Source organism: Amphibalanus amphitrite, unplaced genomic scaffold (assembly GCF_019059575.1).
Source record: "Amphibalanus amphitrite isolate SeventyFive unplaced genomic scaffold, NRLGWU_Aamphi_draft 000713F_arrow, whole genome shotgun sequence".
NCBI lineage: Eukaryota > Metazoa > Arthropoda > Thecostraca > Balanomorpha > Balanidae > Amphibalanus > Amphibalanus amphitrite.
In genome coordinates, this window is record NW_024882207.1 from 237,068 (window position 1) to 255,534 (window position 18,467).

An 18,467-nucleotide genomic window follows, 5' to 3' on the forward strand; every position below is an offset into this window, starting at 1 on the left:
TTTTACCCCCTGTTATCTCCCGAAGTACCTAATGGTCCGATTTGGAAAATTCAAACGCCAATCGAAAGATCTCATCACGAATAACTAAAAACATGTACTTGATTTAAAGTTTGAGATAAAGGTCAAGGTCAGGTCAAGGGTACAAATTGCAAGTTTCTACAGTATCGGCCTTGCACCGTAGTTGCCGAAAAATGGAGTCATGGACTGAGACTGATTGCCCATAACGTGTTTGGGCCTGACCTTGGCCATACGTTTGGCAGGCCAGATTTTGTACTGGACCATTTTGAGTCAACTTTGAGAAATACATAACGTACAACGGTGGTAAAATCGTTGCTATAGGTATAACACAGTTTACCCGCTCCGGGTGTGAGGGAGGGGTGTGGGGCAATGAGTGCACTGACGTGGCGCCCTCGGAGGGCCGGTATGGGATTAAAGCTCAGCTACACTAAGGGCTTGTGTGGTGCCTTCAGTTATCGGTGGCACCCTCTGCAGAATCACCGGCGTAGGGCCCTCAGAGCCGCCGGGAAGGGAGGCACCGGTGTGGGGCCGCCATGCAGGTGCCGGTGTGGGCGATCAGAGATGCTAGTGTGATTCTCTCAGAGGCGCCGATGAGGGCCCTTACATGCGTTGCTCCGGGCCCTCATAGACGCTGGTGTAGAGACGTTACAGACGGGTGTGGGGCCTTTAGAGCTGCTGACGCGAACCCTCTACAAGCCGGCAGGGGGTTCTCAGTGACCGGCAAAGGGTCCTTAGGCCAGTGTCCCAAAATTGAGTTTTGTCTTGGGTGTCAGAGGGGAAATTTACCCATCAAAAAGAGGGGAGAGAGTGAAAAACTGCTGATTCGATTAGATCAAAAAAAGAGTGAAAAACGACAAAAACATGCATTTTATTCTAAGGTGTAGGATGCTTGATGCTAAACCGGGCATCCACACAACTGCTCTTTCTATAGGTAAAAATCTAGGTTTTCTTGGTTGGGAATGGAAAATTATTCTTAAAAATTGGTGGTGGGAGTGGAAAATGAATTTCATTTGGATGTCGTTTCCCACCCAAGTCGACAAATTTTGGGACATTGCGCTTAGGCCGGCAGAAGAAGTCCTGCTGGGTCCTAAGAGACCGGCATGGTACTGTCAAACGCCGGTGGGGCCATCAGGGTCACCGTTGTGGGGCCCTCAAGTCATCAGTGGGTGGCCTTTAGATGCGCAGGTGTTGGGTGGGTCCTCAGAGCCGCCGATATAGGGGTTTAATAGGCACTGGTGTAGGCACTCGGAGTTGGGGGTGTGAACTGTGAAACCCTCAGAGACACCGGTGTGGGCCCTCATAGGCATCGACGAGGGCCCCATAGTTGCCGTTATGGGGCCCTCAGAAAAATAAGTGTGGGACCATCACAGGTGGGAAATGCCCCTAGAACTGTCCCCTCATATATGGCCGGTAAGACCTCTCAGAGGCCAGTAACGGGCCTTTGGAGACCACCGAGGTGTCCTTAAAAGCCGCAAGAGGCCCTCAGAGGTCGGCGTGGGGCCCTTATGGAGACCTTAGTGTGGCTATTTAGGGCCCATGAGGTGCTCTAACGAGCCCCACGGGGCCCTTCTGAGTAGAAATATGGCAATCGCCCTCAGCGGTCAAATGGCACCGCAGGGCCTCTCGGACCCGAGGGTCCCTTTGAACCCGATGGGGAGGGGAGGGGGTACGTGTCCCCTTAGACACCTAGCTATGCCACTGTTTCATATGCATCATGTCAGGTATTTTAGGCTCACCCCTCCTAACTTGAAAATCGTTCCCGGGCCCCTGATAATATCAGATGTAATGTTAACACAAATATCATGCATCTTAATTTGTGGTGATTTATTCAATGTATATTCTCTTAGCCACTGAACTGAGTAAGCATAGTATTTGCATGATTCACTGGGCTCATTACAGTACTAGGAGATGGACATTCTGATTATTGAGGGCCTTGAGTCAGCTGGGAATGTTTTGAGGAGGCTGGGGGTGCTTTAAGAAGGCAGGGGGTGCTGAGCTCAGGATTGGGGGTGCTTGAGCACCCACAAAGAGATATAAAGTTACGCTTATGGGTAGGTATCAGGGTATATTGAGGGGGTATATTGGGTAGGTATCACGTTATCTGTAAGAATCTTGGTAGTATTAATGTTTGCCAGTGCTCTGGCGAGGAACATGATTGATACAGTTATATGAAAGAAAAACATTGACCTAATTCCTCGAGTCTATACCAAAATTAATGCAAAGCTATCCTTTTATTTACGTGATATTTCGGCCAACAGACCATTATCAAACGAAAGAAAGAACAATGTTTTCTTACTGGGTGTCTTGGCGAAAACGTCAAGTTGACTTTTGGAGGTCACCGAGGTCACCCGGTATATAGGGCCTTGGTCACTACACGGCAGCTGCGTCACCAAGGTTTCAGAACTTCTAGCTCTAGGACATTTTTTTCCAGGGCGTCGCCACAGACCTTCGCTTGAGTCTGGTCGCCAATACCCACATAACCCCAAGTCTGCCTTCCTCGTTGGATTTCGGCCACTTAATTTTACAAACGAGGGATAATAATTAATATTTATTTGAGAAAAAACGAAGGTACTTTCAGAATGCATTAAGGTATCGCACAATCAGCTACAATGCTCATCCTTGAGCTGGTCTGCTCGCAGCTCCTCGGCTCTCAGTGGTTTGATTCCCATCTCAATGACGGTACAAACCGGCCGAGTGCGCGAGGCGAGGTCGATGTCCGCCGTCACTTTTTGGCTTTGCCCTTCTTTCATTGCCTTCTAAGACAAACGGCTCAGTCCATCCACGGACCACGTGTGGTATTTCGGGCCCTGGGCGATGCCGCACCTCGAACTCGGAATCGAGTAGCCTCAATGCATCCCTCGACCCTCGAGAAGTCGTGAGGAGCCCTTGGGTTCCGTTGTGGCCTAGTTAGAGCAGGTATCTGAGAGCGCTGTTGTCTGTGGTCAGTAATCAGTATGAAATTCCGACCGTAGAGGTAGTAAAAGAACTTCTCAAAAACAGCAAAGACGACGGTCAGGCCCTCTTTTACCAGTACGGGCTGCGGCAGCTTAGGCTCAGACGGCGTCAACACCCTGACCCGGCTAGCGTAAGCTATAGGCATGGGCGTCACTATAGGGACACTAGGGACATTGTCCCTAGAAGTTTTGGAAGCATCAAAAACTGCTAGGGATTGTCCCCTAGAACTATTTTGAGCTCCCTTTATTGGGGACTGACACAAAGAACCCGGGACACGATATCGTGTCAACTGTCACGGGTTCTTTGTGTGTCCCCAGTAAAGGGAGCTCCAAATCACGATGTCGATATCGTGTCACGATATCGTGTCCCGAGTTCTTTGTGTGTCCCCAGTAAAGGGAGCTCCAAATCACGATATCGATATCGTGTCCCGGGTTCTTTGTGTGTCCCCAGTAAAGGGAGCTCCAAATACTTCTAGGGACAGTCCCTAGTAGTTTTTGATGCTTCCAAAACTTCTAGGGACAATGTCCCTAGTGTCCCTAGTGGTGGTGACAGTGCTGGAAATGAGGCCGCTTTATGGTCCCGGCGTTTTATTCTCCGGACGGGTTAATCCCGTCCAGCGTTAAGCCTTTCGGGACCCACTGAGGGTCGCGGTTGTTTTCGCCGCTCACCCCAGTCGAGACGCAAAGTTAATAGTCATATGAAGCTTATTTAGGGCCAGCCAAACCAGCCTAGTCTGGATTTACTGTTAAATGTATGCATATAGATGCAAGAAAAAGGTTTTGTGGAATCGATTAATTTCGAAGTCGTACATTCAGAGGCCCCAAATAAACTTCGTGTGACTATCAACTTTGCATCTCGAATGGGCCGAGCGGCGAAAACAACCGCGGCTCTGAGAGGGTCCCGAAAGGCTAAGCGCTAGACGGGGCTAACCCACCCGGAGAATAAAACGCCGGGACCAGAAAGCGGCCTTATTTCCAGCACTGGGTGGTGACGGCTGACGCCCATTAGCTATTATATGTTATAAAACATAGCATGCTGTATAACAAACATATTATGTTGTAAAACATAGTAGTTAACTCACAAAACTGTACAACAAACAAAAAACTAACTTGAGGAACGAGGAATGTTCCCTTAAATATGCAATATGCAAGTAACTACCTGACCTAATAAATGTTCAACCGAAGATATTGATTTTCGCCATAAGCATGTGCACAATCTCAGTGACATGCATAAACCTACTCAAAATCATTTTTGTCGCGGGCTAGTCGCGTTTGGCTCGCTTAGCCTTGGGTTTCGTCTCGGCCGGCACCCGACGCGTCCTCCGAACGCACACACAGCGACAACAGCACTTCAACATGGCAATCAGCAGCTTCAGTGCCAGCAGCAGCACGGCCAGCAAGAAGGCCAGCACGTCCAGCGAGTAGTACTGGAAGAAGTTGAGCTCGGCGCCGACGGAGCGCAGGTGCGGCGCGCCGCCGTGGCGCATGACGTGCTCCACCCAGTGGACGGCCAGGTCACGGGGCGGCACCGGCTGCTCGGCCATCAGCCGCTGCCGGTGGCGGGCCGCCGCCAGCCGCTCGGCCGACAGCGCCGCCGCCATGGCCGAGCGCAGGCTCTCCGCCGTCAGCTCGTCCCAGGAGAGCAGCTCGGCCACGCCCAGAGACACGGCGTTGACGGCGTTGTAGTGATGATCCCCCGAGCCGGGCATGGTGAGTAGTGGTACACCATGGCAGAGCGACTCCAGAACACTGGCGAAGCCGCCGTGAGAGATGAACAGCCGGCACTTGCTGCTGCCGAGAATGTCCTGCTGCGGCAGCCACTTGGAGGGGAGGATGTTGGCGGGCAGGCCGATGCGGTCCGTGGTGTCCCACTTGAGTAGCACTTTGTAAGGCAGAGAGCCAAGCGCGGCAAGAATGGCCGCCTTCTGCTCTGGGGACATGTCCCGAGGCTGCATTATTGAGCCCAAACTGAAGAAGACAAACTCTGAATCACCCAGAAAGTCGGCCAACTCTTTGGGCAGCGGTTTGGGCTTCAGGCAGTGCATGCCTCCCACCTGGATTGTGTTTGGCAACAAGGGCTTGTGATAGTGAACAGCAGGGTTGCTGCTCAACAGGACGAGGCTGGCGTTCTTCTCAATCTCTAGAGCCGGAGGGATGACACCATCTCCGAACTTCTCTGCAATCAGCCGGTCGCAATAGGGGGCAAACACCATCTTTCCCAGCGAAAGCACGACAATATGGGCTATGACATTCTTGACACGGGCAAAGAAGCCCATCGTCTCCGACACGTGCAGCAGCGGTAACGGGTGTAGTGCAGGAAGATTTGGATTTCCCACTGGATTTGTTTGCAAAGGCATATGTGCCATAGGTGTCAACAGGATGAACGGCTTTTTCATGAGATAGGGTACGAAGTAAACTGGATAGCCGAACACTCCGCAGATGACGACATCGAATTCCTCTTGGATCAGCTCATCCAGTTCCTTGCTGGCAAGGGCGGCTTTAGGGCCATCGACAAACATGAAACGGAACTGGCTGATACCAGCATAAAACGCTCCTTCTTTGTTCATTTTGAACACGTTGGGAAAGTTCTCGTCCGAGAACACCTTGGCCAGTTCCTCGGGAACGACCTCACGGACGCCCTTCACCGGTGTCGAGGGCTTGAACGCATTGAAGAACACGACTTCATGTCCCCGTTCCACGAGTCCTTTGGCCAGTCCGTAGAAGAGCTGCTTCTGGGACTTGCCGCCGAGGGGAGCCATCATGAGCACGCGGCCTGCCTCGGCAGCCGCCACAGCTAGAACCAGCGGCACTAGGAGCCGCGTCTGAGGAGATATCTGCAACGGCAGGAAACAGCGCAGTGTTAGACGTGTTCAGAGGCCAGGGTTCATTGTAATTATTGCGAGTAGGTAATTGAATTTTTGAGCATCGTGGACGTGAAAACGGTCCTTGCAGAAGACGCTTTTTTGGGACAACAAGCGAACGAGCGCCATTGTAAAGTGCGCACGTTCACAAGTGTGACGTGTAACCCAATCCCCGTCTGTCTTGTGCGGGCCACCCTTCTTTCCTACCTTTCTATTGGATATGTCCCTAGTTAGAATGCATCACTGATTGTCTTTCACCCGCGCCCCGCAGAAGTATTAATTAAGCCACACGCGCCCTGCTGGAGGGGGGGGGGGGGGAGACTCTGCCCCCTGTCTAACTTACGAACGGATGGTGCTGTAGTAGCTGAGCTCGCTACGGTCACATCTGAGCAGAAGCGTGCGGATGGCCATCTTAGGCCGCCTCAAGTGACAACGGAGCTGGGTAGAAAGTCGATCCGCCACAGAGCTAAGAGCAACGGTTACCTGGAACCAGATACCGGTGTACGTTCGCTGTCTCCCTCTGTGGCGGAGCTCAACATCTTTGAATCACGCAGTAAATATCTCACCTCGCATCCCTAGCGCTAACACATCGATCGGCAAATACTGAATCACAATTCGTTGGAAAGTTGGGAGATGGCAGTTTATTTAAGGCAACATTTCAGTCGACATAGTCTTCCAATTCATTCAATCATCACCGTCGCTAAGTACCTATCTACAGCACATACATATATTCAAAATATGATATCGATTTACCTGTAGGATGTGCTCCATCATTCCATGCAAAACTCCTGCATATAGCGCGCAGCCCTCATTGAAACCCAAGACCTAGCGCCTTCTTCCGCCTTCACGCAATGCATTCAAGTCTAGAAAGACTCTCGAGTCTGGGTTATTAATTTGCGCACATAGTAGGTAAGTGTAGGAACATCTTATCTTCCCCCTCACACACAAACACAGGAAATTCACGCGGCACGCGCATAGAAGTGGAAATGCAACTTCTTGTCTTGACCCTGTGAATTACCCTGGTCATTCTTTCAAAGGAACAAATGTTCAACCGAAGACAGCGGTTTCCACAACAGCATCTGCATAAAATCCATGCATATACCTACTCAGCATTACTTTTGTCGCGGGCTAGTCGCGTTTGGCTCGCTTAGCCTTGGGTTTCGTCTCGGCGGGCACCCGACGCGTCCTCCGAACGCACACACAGCGACAACAGCACTTCAGCATGGCAATCAGCAGCTTCAGCGCCAGCAGCAGCACGGCCAGCAAGAAGGCCAGCACGTCCAGCGAGTAGTACTGGAAGAAGTTGAGCTCGGCGCCGACGGAGCGCAGGTGCGGCGCGCCGCCGTGGCGCATGACGTGCTCCACCCAGTGGACGGCCAGGTCACGGGGCGGCACCGGCTGCTCGGCCATCAGCCGCTGCCGGTGGCGGGCCGCCGCCAGCCGCTCGGCCGACAGCGCCGCCGCCATGGCCGAGCGCAGGCTCTCCGCCGTCAGCTCGTCCCAGGAGAGCAGCTCGGCCACGCCCAGAGACACGGCGTTGACGGCATTGAACTGCTGGTCCCCCGAGCCGGGCATGGTGACCAGCGGTACTCCATGACAGAGCGACTCCAGAACACTCGCGAAGCCGCCGTGCGAGATGAACAGCCGACACTTGCTGCTGCCGAGAATGTCCTGCTGCGGCAGCCACTTGGAGGGGAGGATGTTGGCAGGCAGGCCGGTGCGGTCCGTGGTGTCCCACTTGAGTAGCACTTTGTAAGGCAAAGAGCCAAGCGCGGCAAGGATGGCCGCCTTCTGCTCCGGGGACATGTCCTGAGGCTTCACTACTGAGCCCAAACTGAAGTAGACAAACTCGGAATCGCCCAGGAAATCAGTCAGCCCTTTGGGAAGCGGCTTGGGCTTCATACAGTGCATGCCTCCCACCTGGATTGTGTTCGGCAACAAGGGCTGGTGATAATGTACGGCAGGGTTGCTGCTCAACAGGACGAGGCTGGCGTTCTTCTCAATCTCTAAAGCCGGAGGGATGACACCATCTCCGAACTTGTCTGCAACCAGCCGGTCACAGAAGGGGGCAAACACCATCTTTCCCAGCGAAAGCATGACGATATGGGCTATGACATTCTTGACGCGGGTAAAGAAGCCCATCTCTGGCGTCACTGGTAGAAGAGGCAACGGATGTAGGGAAGGGATTGTCGGATTCCCCACGGTACTTGTTTGCGGAGGCATGTATGACACAGCTGTCAGTAGAATAAACGGCTTCTGCATGAGATAGGGCAGAGGTGGAACTTTTTGTTTTTCATTGGGGTTGTAGTTTGCCGGAGCCCAGGGTATACCCCCACCAAAACCCGAAAAGTCCCCGGATTCGGCCCACTATTTTTCGGGAGGGGCCCACATTTTCATTTACAAAAAAGTGGTCCATCTCCAGGGAGAGACGGCTGACCCTGTCGTCCCTCCATTGGCTATGTGCCTGGTTGTAGGTACTCGGGTATCGCCAGTCGCCACCATGGTCGTGGCCATAGGCGGCGGAACGGGGAGGGCACCGGGAACCGTGCCCCCTTTGATTTTGGCATTTTAACATTAGCCCTATGGGCGTTGCATGGAAAGAATGGGATCAAAAGTCGACAGTGCCCCCCTTAATTGAGGGTGTTCCGCCGCTAGGTACTGGTCGTGGCGATTCGGAAACGGTAGGTAAACGCCCAAAATCACAGTCCCTATGAATACTTGTTTCTTTCCACATTTGACACAAACATTACTCAGTATTGGAGCAGGGCTCTTTCCCTACGAGTAACAATTTAAGCCACTCGTGGCAATTGACAACGAAGACCTAAACAGGAATACGTTATTTTTAGACTAAAAAACTTAAAACGAGTCCATCTTTGTATATTAATGCCACTGTCGTCTGGAATACGTCTATTACGGAAACGGGTAGTATAAACCGGAATAGTGACTGATCAGACATGAGATATTTTCCAAACGAGGACAACATACCGAACACAATGCCGCAAAGGAACATAACACTGGATCTAAATTATCTCAACCTGAGGAAACTAAATAATAAATGCCACTGCCTTTTCATATCACCGAATACTTCAATTAACTAGATGATCTTCTTTTTTTTCAACGAGCAAATGTATTATGCATTGTTTGGCGAATCGTAAACAAAACGCATACTCTTCACAGCCACGATGGCTAGGAACACATAGCGGCTTGTTTGTCTGCCCCTGAGACACTGAACGTACACCGATTTTCAGCTAAATCGAAAGACCCCGCCGTTTACCGTTAAAATGTTAGTTGGCCGTTAATTCGTTAACGGTGCAAAATACCACCCCAAAGAGGTACATTTTCGGAATAAGCGCATCGAGGAGGCCCTGTACACCGATTTTCAGCCAAATCGAAAGACCCCGTCGTTTCCCGTTAAAATGTTGATTGGCCGTTTACTCGTTAACGGTGCAAAATACCACCCCAAAGAGGTACATTTTCGGAATCAGCGCATCGAGGAGGCCCTGTATACCGATTTTCAGCTAAATCGAAAGACCCCGCCGTTTCCCATTAAAATGTTAATTGGTCGTTAACTCGATAACGTTGCAAAATACTACCTCAAAGAAGTACATTTTCGGAATCAGCGCATCAAACAGGCCCTGTATACCAATTTTCAGCTAAATCGAAAGACCCCGCCGTTTCCGGTTAAAATGTTAATTAGCCGTTAACTCGTTAACGGTGCAAAATACTGCCCCCAAAAAAGGTACATTTTCGGAATCAGCGGATCAAGGAGGCCCTGTATACCGATTTTCAGCTAAATCGAAAGAACCCGCCGTTTCCCATTAAAATGTTAATTGGTCGTTAACTCGGTTACGGTGCAAAATACCACCCCAAAAAGGTACATTTTCGGAATCAGCGCATCGAGGAGGCCCTGTACACCGATTTTCAGCTAAATCGAAAGACCCCGCCGTTTCCCGTTAAAATGTTAATTGGTCATTAACTTGTTAACGGTGCAAAATACCACCCCAAAGAGGCATATTTTCGGAATCAGCGCATCGAGGAGGCCCTGGATACCGATTTTCAGCCAAATCGAAAGACCCCGAAATATGCTGCTGTGAGGCTGATATTCGTTGCTGCTGATTTGACAGACGTCGCCAAAACCTTGCATTTGTATCAAATGCGTCATGCTGGCTTACATGTGACTTAGTTTGCATGATGCATCGTTTGCATTCTGTTCGCGAACCTGTCAGTAAGATTATCAGCACTAATTATCGCACAGGATTGGTTTTTACTTTTTATGGTCGTCAACGTTGATTTCAAGTGTCGTCATTTTAGCCAAATATTCGTGCTGATTGGTGGTATTGTGCCAACTGACAAAATTGCGAACAGAGTGATATTTCACTTAAGAAATGTATTTGATATTATGATTATGGTGATTGAATGCTACATAGGGTGGAGGCTTAGGTTAATTTATTTCTGAAGCTTACTGTTTTGTGTCAAACTTTTCATCTATGCTTATCTCAGCCCACGGGTATGAAATATTTAGTGAGAAAACCCAAAAGTACAGTGGCGGATCAGGATCCAGGGGGGGGGGGGGCAGGGACCGCGGATTCAAATTCTCGTAGGGTGTGCAAGATGTGGCGACTGGGCCCCCCATCTCACGCCGGGCCCCTTCCAAAAAGTCAGCGCCGCCACTGCTCCGGAATAAGCCGGTTCTAAGGAAGCGGGGCGGGAAAACCTTCAAAATTGACGGTCGTAAGATGACTGAGCGAGCATCTTACGGTCAGGAGATGCATGAGCAGAGTAAATGCACATGCATGCATGCAACGTGATCCAAATCGATCTCCGATTTTACCAAGCAGGCCCCTAAAGGCTTACAGTGACCTTCAAGGGCCCCTACGGGCCTCAGAGAGACCTTTTGCACAGTTGATGTTGGCACACTTCTTTTTATCATGGATTACATGAATTAGTTTAAAAATAAAACACGGCCGGCGGGATGTTTGGGCCCATCGATTTGGCCCCTATGACCTATGGGGGTCTGGCCTCCGGCCCCCTTAGCTTCCCCATTGCTCTACGGTCCACACGCTGGCTTTGGGGCCCCATAAAGGCCGCACGCCAGCTCCTAAGACCCAACGCCGGCAATTCTAAGGGTCACCGGCGCACCGCACACGGTCTTTGAAGGTCCCATAACGGCCTCTGGAATACCTCATGTACATAGAACTAGATGCCGGCAGCGCTCTTGCGTTGCCTTGGGCCAGAATTGGAGGAACGGTGCTGAGGGCACACACCGGGCAAAACCACCGAAACCCAGAGTGAGCTTGGACTGAACCTGAAACCAACCGAAACATCCCAAAAAGCACGCGAGATTGGTGTGGATATCTACCTACAGTAAGATATGAATTAACTGCACGTGCATAGTTCATGCCCCAGGCACCCCAGTGCAGTCATTTTCATGATATCATGTAGCGTGTGCCTAGTTCTATCAGTGTACCGACTTTTGTGTCGCTAGATCGACGTTTCCCGGGATCAGAGGATCCCTCGTCAAAACCGTTATCCGCCCCCCGCACGCGCAGCTTGCACCCCTCGGATATTATCTCGCCGGAATGTCGTGATCAAATGTATTCTTCTTATGACCTGCAAGTTTTGAGCCAGTTAGAGCTGCCGTTTACCCTGCAGGCGTGGCAACGTACGAAGGGGTGCAATCGGCTTGCTTCATGCACCACAGAGTTTAGCTCAACCAAATGTGCATTATTTTGGAGGCCTTGCCTGGGACTACCATTGAACCGATTTTGAGGTTGATAGCTTAAAATTTCTTTGAGCCAGAGGACCTCACGTCAAAACGGTTTTCCGCCCCCAGCACGTGCAGCCTGCACCCCTAGCAGACGGTGACCCCACTGGAAACTGGTTCAAGGTGTTACCGATGTGTCCCGCCAGTATGGCTTTGCCCGTGACCTCGGGTTGACCTGTAGTCTTGACAAAAAATTTCGTGTCACCGAAACTTTGAAGCGGAATAGCATGTGCCACGAAGCACCGAGCGAACCGAGGCCAGCACCAAAAGTTTACCTCGCCGGAGACGAATCAAACGGTCCCACTTTCGTCCCGATCGGTCCACCCATTCTGACTCCAGGTCCAAAAAAGCTTGGACAAACTCACATACTCACTCACTGACAAACAGGTTCAGCCGAACTTTTTTCAGCGACCCACCAATGGGAATTTCCGGATGCAAAAGCATGCTATCGCATGCTTTTGATCCTCCAATTCTGGAATATGGATGCCCACGCCGCTTCTTGGGCCCCCACACCGGGCTCTTGGACACCGTTCGCCGGCTCCATGGGGTACCAACTACTACCAAGCAAGCTCGCCTGGAGGTCCCCCACCGTCTCTTGGCGCCCGAGTAGCCTCGATGCCTGAATAGGGCCCCGAGACATCGACCTTGGCCAAAAAGCGTTCGTGTAGGCCCTCAGAAACTGGTGTGAGCCCTGAGATTACGTAATCTCAGGGCTCACAGCCCACACAGTATCCGAAGGTTGGGACTTTTCAATTAGACAATCACTATTCTTTAGAATTGTGATTTTCTATTGAAAATCCCAACCTGAGCTACCTCTCTAGGGGGGTGTTTAGCGTTTCTGCCGCGATTTGGGTCATTTTGAATCCCTCAAAAACGGCACGGTAGAATTTCTTGCCATTTTCAGCGTTTGGTCCCGTATCGGGGAGCTACCGGCTGGCATCGGTCGCTTGAAATATAATTAACCCGTTTTGGGGTAATCGGCACGTGCATTTTCCCATAGGGTTAACATGGGGGAAAATTGGAAATTCGATTTGCGAAAAATTTCGTCAATTATATTTGCTGATATTTTTAGGGTCGGATCTCGGGCTGGCACCCCAACTGACGGTGGTAATTATTTAAAATATAATTGACAAAATTTCGGGTAATCGTCACAAACAGTTACCCCATGTTGAGCCTATGGCGAATTCGAAAAATTATTTTCAAATCGATTTTGCAAAAAATTTCCACGTTAGATTTTGAAAATGTTCCAATATGTTGTGCCCCGGGGTGTCGGCTACCACATGGTATGGGTCAGATATGGGGCGATTGAAAAGCACGTGCCACGTGCAAACGTGTTTGATGGGGTAACCTCCGGGAAAATCCGACATTGGCCTATTTGGGGTTCTATGGCGCGGAAACGACTTCAGCTAGCGACACCAAATCAGTGCAGCCGGTGAGCAGATGAGTCCAGCTTGTCGCACTAGTGGTCACGTGGCGCACGTGCTATTGCACGTGCCGTGGCACGGGGTCAGTTTTGGTGCTTAAATATACTAGCATTGTGAAATGCAAGGAATGGGGGAAATAGCCGTCAGGCCGTCAGTTTTTATGATAGGGTCGATCTGAAAACGGGTATAGACACAGAATGAAGTGGGCTAGAAAACTGCTATCTCGGATTTTTCGTAAAATGAAAAATTAAAAATTCTGGGGGAATTATATGTTCGAAAGGTGAAATTTCCCTAAATTTTCCCGTTTTTCGAGTTTAGCCGTCCACTGTTCAGAGACGGTGACACCGGCCGGGGTCATCTTTTACATGCTGATGGCCACGTCGATGGGTCATCACGTGGCGTGAACGGTGAAGCTCTCAGAGGTCCGGCACGTGCCACGTGGCCACGTGTTTGAGTCACGTACCTCCCAGATTATCGTGTGTTGTCCGATTTGTGGCCTTATAGCACGAAAACAGCACAATCCAGGAACACTAAAATGGTGCAATCAGTGAGGGGACAAGTCCTGCTTGCACCACCGGTGGTCACGTGGCACACGTGCAAATCTGGGCACCTCCGTTGCGGAGATATTTTATAGTGAAATATTCAAATGTACATAACTTCTTCAGTTTAAGTCCGATTAGGCTAGAATTTGGTGGGTGGATGAATTGTTAAACGACATGAACGAATGCGCCATGTTTGTTGCAGTGCGCCACGTTTGTCTCAAAGTGCCATTTTTGCCGCAAAGCGCAGAATGTGCGTAACTTTGTCGAACATTGGACGATTAGGATGCGCTGTAATTAAGGGATGGCTGCTTAAACGGCAGATATGAATGCACCACATTTGCCGCAGGGCACCATATTTGTCTTAATGCGTCAGTGTTTGCGTTTTGCCTACGGCGGGCGTTTTTTGCGGCGGTGTTTGCGTTTTTTCGGTGTTTGCGTTTGACGGCGGGCGGCCGTTTTTGCGTTTTTAGCGGTGTTTGTGTTTGGCGGCGGGCGGCCGTTTTTTGCGGCGTTTTGCGGTTGGCGGCGGGCGGGCGGGCGTTGCGGGCGTTTTTTGCGGCGGTGTTTGCGTTTTTTGCGGTTTTTGTGTTTGGCGGCGGGCGGGCGGGCGATGCGGGTGTTTTTGCTGTTTGCGTTTGGCGGCGGGCGGCCGTTTTAGCGGCGGTTTGCAGCGGGCGGCCGTTTTTTGCGGCGTTTTGCGGTTTGCGGCGGGCGGCCGTTTTTTGCGGTGTTTTGTGGTTTGCGGCGGGCGGCCGTTTTTTACGGCGTTTTGTGGTTGCCGGCGGTCGGCCGTTATTTGCGGTTAGCGGCGGGCGGCGGGCGGTCGTTTTTTTGCGGCGTTTAGCGGTTTGCGGCGGGCGGCCGTTTTTGCGGCGTTTTGCGGTTCGCGGCGTGCGGCCGTTTTTTTGCGGCGTTTCGCGGTTGTCGGCGGGCGATGCGGGCGTTTTTTTGCGGCGGCGGTGTTTGCGTTTTTGCGGTGTTTGCGTTTTGCGGCGGACGCGCGTTTCTTGCGGCATTTTGTGCGTTTTTTTGCGGTTTTCGGCGGGCGGGCGATTGTTTTTTTTTGCGAAGTTTGCGTTGGCGTTTTAGGAGTGCGTTTTGCGCGTTTTGCGGTGTTTGCGTTTGGCGGCGGGCGGGCGGTTTTTCACAATTAAAGTCCCAACCTTCGGATCCGCAGTGCTGTTCGACAAGCGCTGCCCGGGCCTATCCGAAGGTTGGGACTTTTCAATTAAGACAATCACTATTCTTTAGAATTGTGATTTTCTATTGAAAATCCCAACCTGAGCTACCTCTCTAGGGGGGTGTTTAGCGTTTCGGCCGCGATTTTGGTCATTTTGACTCCCGCAAAAACGGCACGGTCAACTTTCTTGCCATTTTCAGCGTTTAGTCCCCTATGGGGGAGCTACCTTGTGGCAAAGTTGCATAAAATATAATGGGCCCGTTTTGGGGTAATCGGCACGTGCATTTTCCCATAGGGTTAACATGGGGAAAAATTTAAAATTCGATTTGCGAAAAATTTCGTCAATTATATTTGCTGATATTTTTAGGGTCGGATCTAGGGCTGGCACCGCAACTTTTGGGGTTAATTATTTAAAAATCATAGGATACAATTTCGGGTAATCGTGACGGACAGTTACCCCATGTTGAGCCTATGGCGAATTCGAAAAATTATTTTCAACTCGATTTTACCAAAAATTTCCACGTTAGATTTTGAAAAAGTTCCAATATGTTGTGCCCCGGGGTGTCGGCTACCACGTGGTATGGGTCAGATATGGGGCGATTGAAAAGCACGTGCCACGTGCAAACGTGTTTGATGGGGTAACCTCCGGGAAAATCCGACATTGGCCAACTGGGGGTCCTATGGCGTGGAAACGACTTCAACTAGCGACACCAAATCAGTGCAGCCGGTGAGCAGATGAGTCCAGCTTGTCGCACTAGTGGTCACGTGGCGCACGTGCTATTGCACGTGCCGTGCCACGGGGTCAATTTTGGTGCTTAAATATACTAGCATTGTGAAATGCAAGGAATGGGGGAAATGGCCGTCAGGCCGTCAGTTTTTATGATAGAGTTGATCTGAAAACGGGTATGGACACAAAATGAAGGGGGCTAGAAAACTGCTATCTCGGATTTTTTGTAAAATGAAAGATTTAAAATTCTAGGGAAATTATATATTCGAAAGGTGAAATTTCCCTAAATTTTCCCGTTTTTCGAGTTTAGCCGTCCACTGTTCAGTGACGGTGACACCGGCCGGGGTCATCTTTTACATGCTGATGGCCACGTCGATGGGTCATCACGTGGCGTGAACGGTGAAGCTGTCAGAGGTCCGGCACGTGCCACGTGGCCACGTGTTTGAGTCGAGTACCTCCCACATAATGGTGTTTTGGCCAACTGGTGGCCGTATAGCGTGGAAACAGAACCAGCCAAGAACACTAAATTGGGTCAGTCGGTGAGGTGACAGGTCCTGCTTTCATCACCAGTGGTCACGTGGCACACGTGTTCAGCTGGGCTCCTCTTTTGCGGAGATATTTTATCGTGAAATATTCAAATGTCCATAACTTTCTCAAATATGGTCCGATTGGGTTCAAATTTGGTGGGTGGATGAATTGTTAAGCGACATGAACGAATGCGCCATGTTTGTTGCAGTGCGCCACGTTTGTCTAAAAGCGCCATTTTTGCCGCAAAGCGCAGAATGTGCGTAACTTTGTCGAACATTGGACGATTAGGATGCGCTGTAATTAAGGGATGGCTGCTTAAACGGCAGATATGATTGCACCACATTTGCCGCAGGGCGCCATATTTGTCTTAATGCGTCAGTGTTAGCGTTTTACTTACGGCGGGCGTTTTTTGCGGCGGTGTTTGCGTTTTTTTGGGGGTTTGCGTTTGACGACGGGCGGCCGTTTTTGCGTTTTTGGCGGTGTTTGCGTTTGGCGGCGGGCGGCTGTTTTTTTTTTTGCGGCGTTTTGCGGTTGGCGGCGGGCGTTGCGGGCGTTGTTTTTGCGGCGGTGTTTGCGTTTTTTGCGGTTTTTGTGTTTGGCGGCGGGCGGCCGTTTTAGTGGCGGTTTGCGGCGGGCGGCCGTTTTTTGCGGCGTTTTGCGGTTTGCGGCGGCCGGCCGTTTTTTGCGGCGTTTTGTGGTTTGCGGCGGGCGGCCGTTTTTTACGGCGTTTTGCGGTTGCCGGCGGCCGGCCGTTATTTGCGGTTAGCGGCGGGCGGTCGTTTTTTGCGGCGTTTAGCGGTTTGCGGCGGGCGCCCGTTTTTGCGGCGTTTTGCGGTTCGCGGCGTGCGGCCGTTTTTTTGCGGCGTTTCGCGGTTGGCGGTGGGCGATGCGGGCGTTTTTTTTTTGCGGCGGCGGTGTTTGCGTTTTTTGCGGGGTTTGTGTTTTGCGGCGGACGCGCGGTTTTTGCGGCAATTTGTGCGTTTTTTTCTGCGGTTTTCGGCGGGCGGGCGATTGTTTTTTTGCGAAGTTTGCGTTGGCGTTTTAGGCGTGCGTTTTGCGCGTTTTGCTGTGTTTGCGTTTGGCGGCGGGCGGGCGGGCGGTTTTTCACAATTAAAGTCCCAACCTTCGGATCCGCAGTGCTGTTCGACAAGCGCTGCCCGGGCCTTATCCGAAGGTTGGGACTTTTCAATTAGACAATCACTATTCTTTAGAATTGTGATTTTCTATTGAAAATCCCAACCTGAGCTACCTCTCTAGGGGGGTGTTTAGCGTTTCGGCCGCGATTTTGGACATTTTGATTGGGGCAAAAACGGCTAGTTAGATTTTCTTGCCATTTTCAGCGTTTGGTCCCGTGTGGGGGAGCTACCTTGTGGCAAAGTTACAAAAAATATAATTGACACGTTTTGGGGTAATCGGCACGTGCATTTTCCCATAGGGTTAACATGGGGTAAAATTTAAAATTCGATTTGCGAAAAATTTCGTCAATTATATTTGCTGATATTTTTAGGATCGGATCTAGGGCTGGCACCTCAACTTTTGGTGTTAATTATTTAAAAATCATAGGATACAATTTCGGGTATTCTTGACGGACAGTTACCCCATGCTGAGCCTATGGCGATTTCGAAAAATTATTTTCAAATCAATTTTGCCAGAAATTTCCACGTTAGATTTTGAAAAAGTTCCAATATGTTGTGCACCGGGGTGTCGGCTACCACATGGTATGGGTCAGATATGGGGCGATTGAAAAGCACGTGCCACGTGCAAACGTGTTTGATGGGGTAACCTCCGGGAAAATCCGACATTGGCCAACTGGGGGTCCTATGGCATGGAAACGACTTCATCTAGCGACACCAAATCAACGCAGCCGGTGAGCAGATGACTCCAGCTTGTCGCACTAGTGGTCACGTGGCGCACGTGCAATTGCACGTGCCGTGGCACGTGGTCAATTTTGGTGCTTAAATATACTAGCATTGTGAAATGCAAGGAATGGGGGAAATAGCCTTCAGGCCGTCAGTTTTTATGATAGAGTCGATCTGAATACGGGTATAGACACAAAATGAACGGTGCTAGAAAACTGCTATCTCGGATTTTTTGTAAAATGAAAAATTAAGAATTCTAGGGAAATTATATATTAGAAAGGTGAAATTTCCCTAAATTTTCTCGTTTTTCGAGTTTAGCCGTCCACTGTTCATCAACGGTGACACCGGCCGGGATCATCTTTTACATGCTGATGGCTACGTCGATGGGTCATTACGTGGCGTGAACGGTGAAGCTGTCACAGGTCCGGCACGTGCCACGTGGCCACGTGTTTGAGTGGAGTACCTCCCAGATTATCGTGTATAAGCCAACTTGTGGCCTTATAGCACGAAAACAGCAGCAGTCAGGAAGCCTGAAATGGAACAATCGGTGAGGGGACAAGCCCTGCTTGCACGACCGGTGGTCACGTGGCACACGTGCAAATCTGGGCAC

At 50.6% G+C, this 18,467-nt stretch overlaps 2 protein-coding genes across 2 annotated transcripts in view; both read right to left on the reverse strand.

Moving 5' to 3' along the window:
• Positions 1-4,054: 4,054 nt before the first annotated feature.
• LOC122365059 (UDP-glucuronosyltransferase 1A1-like) overlaps positions 4,055-18,467 on the reverse strand; it is a 30,761-nt gene continuing 16,348 nt past the window's right edge. Inside the window, exon 2 of the mRNA XM_043335946.1 lies at positions 4,055-5,806. Within this exon, the coding sequence (XP_043191881.1) occupies positions 4,235-5,806 (1,572 nt within the window). The 3' untranslated portion in view covers positions 4,055-4,234. The remainder of the gene's footprint in view (positions 5,807-18,467) is intronic.
• On the reverse strand, positions 5,863-8,138 carry LOC122365060 (UDP-glucuronosyltransferase 1A7-like). Its single transcript, XM_043335948.1, has one exon. The coding sequence runs from the start codon at positions 8,093-8,095 to the stop codon at positions 6,962-6,964; it is 1,134 nt and encodes a 377-aa protein (XP_043191883.1). The 5' UTR covers positions 8,096-8,138; the 3' UTR covers positions 5,863-6,961.